Source organism: Atta cephalotes (genome assembly GCF_000143395.1).
Source record: "Atta cephalotes unplaced genomic scaffold scaffold00002, whole genome shotgun sequence".
Classification (NCBI taxonomy): domain Eukaryota; kingdom Metazoa; phylum Arthropoda; class Insecta; order Hymenoptera; family Formicidae; genus Atta; species Atta cephalotes.
In genome coordinates, this window is record NW_012130066.1 from 1,091,876 (window position 1) to 1,097,216 (window position 5,341).

The window sequence follows — 5,341 nt, forward strand, 5'->3', positions numbered from 1 at the left end:
TTCTTCAAATAAGATTCTTTTTATAACAAATTTTCTATGAATACTTTTTGTTTTCACTGTATATATATTTTTAATATTTCATTCAAATATGAATATTTCATATAAACTTTAACCTTATATTTCTTCATCTATTCTTTAGTTATTTGTAGAAAATAAACATTAATTAGTAATTTTATACAATGAATACATTCAGTTCTAACATAAACAAACGAGCTTCGCATGTATTCCTGATTTTAGAAGCTAAATTTCTCGTCTGTATATGAATACTTTTTGAGCATTCAAACAATTCATACAATTTTTTATTTTCGCTTATTTTTCCAGAAAATGCTTTCTCTCTTGTCACAACTATCGCTTTCTCTTTTATACGAGAAACTTTGGCACGATTATGTCGGTAACTTTCAATATGTTATACACCGAAATTCATATAGACACCAAACTACATACACTCGATAGTGCACTAGTGTTCCAACCTTTTCCTCTTGGCATATTTATATCTAAGAATATATTTTTACATTTAATACTGAATGTGTGAATCGAAGTTTTCTCACGCAAGAAGCCTGTATCTTCATAGATAGATCTAAATCTATCTTCATAGACAAAACTAAATTTCTTTATCTTTCTAAAAAGTTTCTAAAAACTATTATCAAAGAAGTTTAATGATAATAAGCATTCAGTTAGCATATTATATTTGCTATACAAAGCGTAAAAAAAAACTTGATTTAAAATGTTTCAAAAAAAATTGTTTTCAAAAAAGTCATAAAGATAAGATACGAAACTTGTATGGATATAATCATTTTTAATTTTCTACATCATATAAAAATCAAGTATAGATGTTATTTCGGATTAAAATCCAATTTGCATATTTAGCGCTAAACATTTTCAAACGGGATTCGGCACAAAGCCACCGATTGTTTTTGTGCGAAGTAGGATGGTTAAAGCGGTTAGGGTTACTTTATGAACCTCAAGCGTAAGCTTCCTTAGCCTTTATGGTCTAGAATTAGGACGGTAATTTGTGTCCATGACATCGTACCAACGTAGACGAGTAAATTTATAGCGTGCTTGGAGATGCTCACCGTGCGGCGGACAGTTTAACACAATTGCGACTATACCTCGTTATAAAGTCAAAAAAACTTCATCTTTGTTTAATAAAAACGTCAGTTAATTGATTATATTTTTTATACTCTCTTCATCCATTTTTTTCATTGTAAAGAGAATCTAATTTAGCAATTAACTGTTTTGCATTAAGAGTTAAAGGCAATTGGCAAACTAAAATTGGCGTAGAATTGCACCAATACAAGTACTAATTTTTTGTATTACACTTGCAAATGTTTCATTTTCTTTAAAGCTAAAGTAATTTAAGTAGTATGTATAATAATGAAAGTTGAAATTCATATTTTATTGTTTCCGTAATTAAAATAAAAATTTCAATTAAATGCTCAAAAGAAATTTAAGTATCTATCACCTAATATCACGCAGATAAAGAAATAAATAATATAAATACTACTTAATACCATTGGGACTTAGAGCTGTCAAAAATTATATAATTTTAAGTCAATATAATCAACATATATTGATATTTATCAAGTGAAACAATATTTCTCAGCGGTTTATTATCGCAATTTTAACTGAGAAAGCTGAAAATCGATATTGAATGTAACGTTTTTCGAGCTTCGCCTCGAGCGCTGGTAAAATTATTAAACTTGTCTTGGCTATAAGGTAGTTTCAATAATAAAACTAGTTTCCACGAGGCAGTCAATATCAATCTTGCAGCTTAACCTGTGAGGATCCAAATCTGCCTAATCCACATAATCGGTTATAATCGGTCATTTAAATCAGCTTATATCCATGCTTATGGCAATGAGAGTCATTAGCGGTTTTCATAACAATTTGTAGGCGTCGTTCAAATAGTTTACTCATTTTATTTCCTAGTGGATAATTAAAGCGAATCAATAAAGAACTTTTCAAAGTAGAAAGTTATTAGGAATTTTGTACAATATACTCTCGAAATTTACAAGTCAAATATTTCAGTAGCAATTTATTAGCAATAAATTGATTAAAGTTAAGGATATAATATTTGTGCAATATTATGCCAATAATTATGTTGTAAGGTTAAATTTAATTCGATAATGTTTAGCAAGTAAATGTTGTACTTAGCTGTCTCAATCGTTTTATTGAATTATTTCTATTGAATTGTAATTAATTTTAAAAATTACCTTTAAATCTCCTTTTAAAGATATCAAACCTCTTTTTCATGATATAAAGAATTTATTAAAATAAAATTATTTTTTCACTAATACCACATAAATCTTTTATGTTATTTTAGACCTGACATAAACGCGATAAGAGCGTTAACTTCGGCTCAACCAGGAACAGTAAAAGGTGGTCCTGCGGCTGTTGTTAGCAGAGTTGCTGCTGAAGAACGCGAATTGCCTAGACAGGGAAGTCTAGTCGATGGGGAAGGTATCAAGATTGTTATTCATGACGTCGACAGTGATCCTGGTAAGCCTTATTACGGAAATACTTTCAAAATGATACATATGTATATCTTAATTTTTATTTAACGTTATTACCTTTTTTTCACTAGTTATTTATTCCCTAATATTTTTCTATATTCTTCGCTGCGGAAAACATATATAGCTTACTTATATCATACGCAGAGAAAGGTTTCTTCGATTTAAAGCAATGTTTCATTGCTATACAGTTAAAGAAAAAAATTTCTTTTATTTGAATGTCATTTTTTAAATTTAAACATTATTTTTTTAAATCAAATAAAAAAATTTATTCGATTTAAAGAAAATATGTATTTCGAATCGAAAAAATGACGTTTATCAAAGAATTTATCAAAGAAATTGTTTCTTTAACATTTTATAGCAAAGAAACATTTCTTTAAATCGAAGAAACTTTTCTCTGGGTGTATAAATCTACACGAGTTTGCTAAAGTATCTAAAAAGTTAACTACAGATCTAAAACAATAATTTCAACAATATGCACAATATGCCCATATGCATAAAATATAATAAATAAATAACATTTTTATTGCAATGCATTTTTAGAATGCTTTTTTTCAATAAGACAAATTTCTATTTTGATCTTACTTCCTAATCTGCTTTCTAAAAAAATATATAATTGCATAAGAGAATCTATCCGATGTCTAGATATCTGTAGAAATCACAGTGTCAGCTGATCCATTACAGAATACAGTTAAGTTAGTTACAGCGCTACCAACTTCGTAACTAAAAAGATAATTTTCGACACAGCTGACGGAACACAACCTAAGTTAGTTACAGCACTATCAACCTCGTAATTAAGAAGATAATTTCCGACACAGTACACAGAACACAATCAAATGGTTGCTAGAATGTCAAAACTTTTTATAGTGTTATCCATCCTACATAATTACTTTGATAGTCCTACAAAATTATTTTCAGATTTGTATCTAGCTGAATTTTTATGATATTTCAGCAAAATTTTTTTTATATGTGATACTGCTATATCGCAAAATGATATTTATATATTTATACATATTCACATACACAATGATTATCTATCTTCGTGTATCTTCGTAGAAATAAATTTCTTATTATTATTATTAGATTATGCAATAAATAAAGATACATAAGACTTACGTTTGTCTAACTTTTCGTGAATGATTTTGTGCCTTATTGAAAAAATTGGCTAAACCATATATAAACCATAGGAATGCTTTACTATGAGTGCAAATGTTAGCATTATGCAAAAAAAAGAGGAGAAAGAAAACTGCGTTTGATCGATCGAGCTGTGGGCTTGCCAAGTGGTGATTCAATTTCGCGGACAACATCAGTTTCAGTTAACTCCGAGGTTTTTGTCCTGCCAATAGTGAAATCTCGTTAATTAAAAATCGGGAATTTAATTTCGTAGGTCACCGTGAATCCGTTCTCTTGTTCGAGAGAGGTCCAGAGTGCCGAGCTCAAATATCGATTAATTTGCTACGGAAAATAACAAAACAGTCCGTGTCTTTGCATATAGTAACACATATTAATTATTACGCGATATCCGATATCAGACATCGGCCTCGGTTTACAATTTACGCACAACTTGCTTTTAACAGAATCACTCTTCGCATAGGAGTGGTATTACAATACATAACTAAGATAAATGATAAGCGTGCGTCGATACAAAAGAATCTTCCTCGCCGCTCTATAAATGAATACAAACATAATTTTTACAAAAAAATAATATAGTCTAAGAGAGATAAATATATCATATTTCTCGTTTATTAATCGTTAACTTTATCTAATAAATTTTCAGCGGACCTTTAAATTTGTGAACTTTTAAATGAGAAAAGAAAATGAGTTTTCTTTTTTGCATATTGACGATAAATGTATTTTTTACGATTTAAAAATTTGCAAAGAGAAAGAAATAGCCTTGTCATATGATGACAATCATTTTAATGCATGCATATAGCGAAGGATTTTTACTCGAAGAATTAAGATGAAGCGGTCTGTAATTTGAGAGCAGTTAGTTTCTTTTATTTTTTAAATATGTATATCAAATTCCACGAAGTGAAATCATAACTTAGCTTGTTGCGAATTTAAAGTTGCTTTTTTATTGTTCGAAGGAATCGAATCGTATATATATATATATATAGCCTTGTCCGATATATTCCCTGCGTGGATTACTGAGCTATATAGAAATATCTCAAAAAGCACGCTTTATATTCCTATTTTATGTTCGTTTTAACAACAAGCTTATATTACAGTAGAAAAGAAGCGCATTTAATCAATCGTCTTCTCTGCTACAATTCTTGAATATAAATACAAACAAATATAATTTATTGTAACAAAAAAAAACGAAAAAACTTAATTATTTTATCTTTCAAACACAAAAATGTTATTCAATAAGATACTGCAAGGTATTATTTAAAAGCTTTCTGATCGAAGTTTAATGTTAAAAACGGATGTTTAAAATAAGATAATAATTATATAAGATAATAATTATAATTCTTATACTTAAACACTCACGATACACGTGCAGAATGATTTCTAAATATGTTTACCATTATGCAATGAGATCTGCATAGACTGCAATTTTTGCGTTAGCAGAATGATTTTATCATCACTAGAGATGAGAAGCTAAATAACTTAATTCAGTCACGATGCACTATCTTTTTATTATAGCTGACCTAATTTTTAAACCTTTCTATAAAAGCGACCCATCATTTTCTCATCATATTTAATTAAAATTAAAGGAAAATTATCTTTTGAAGTTTAAACATTAATTCAATAAATATATAGACTAAATCTTTAATATATTATAATTTCATGGAATATATATATATATATATATATATATATATATATCT

At 28.3% G+C, this 5,341-nt stretch overlaps 1 protein-coding gene across 1 annotated transcript in view; it reads left to right on the forward strand.

The window, feature by feature from the left end:
- LOC105622576 (regulating synaptic membrane exocytosis protein 1) overlaps positions 1–5,341 on the forward strand; it is a 138,173-nt gene that overhangs the window by 61,712 nt on the left and 71,120 nt on the right. Inside the window, exon 9 of the mRNA XM_012203995.1 lies at positions 2,324–2,499. Coding sequence (XP_012059385.1) covers positions 2,324–2,499 — 176 coding nt within the window. The remainder of the gene's footprint in view (positions 1–2,323; positions 2,500–5,341) is intronic.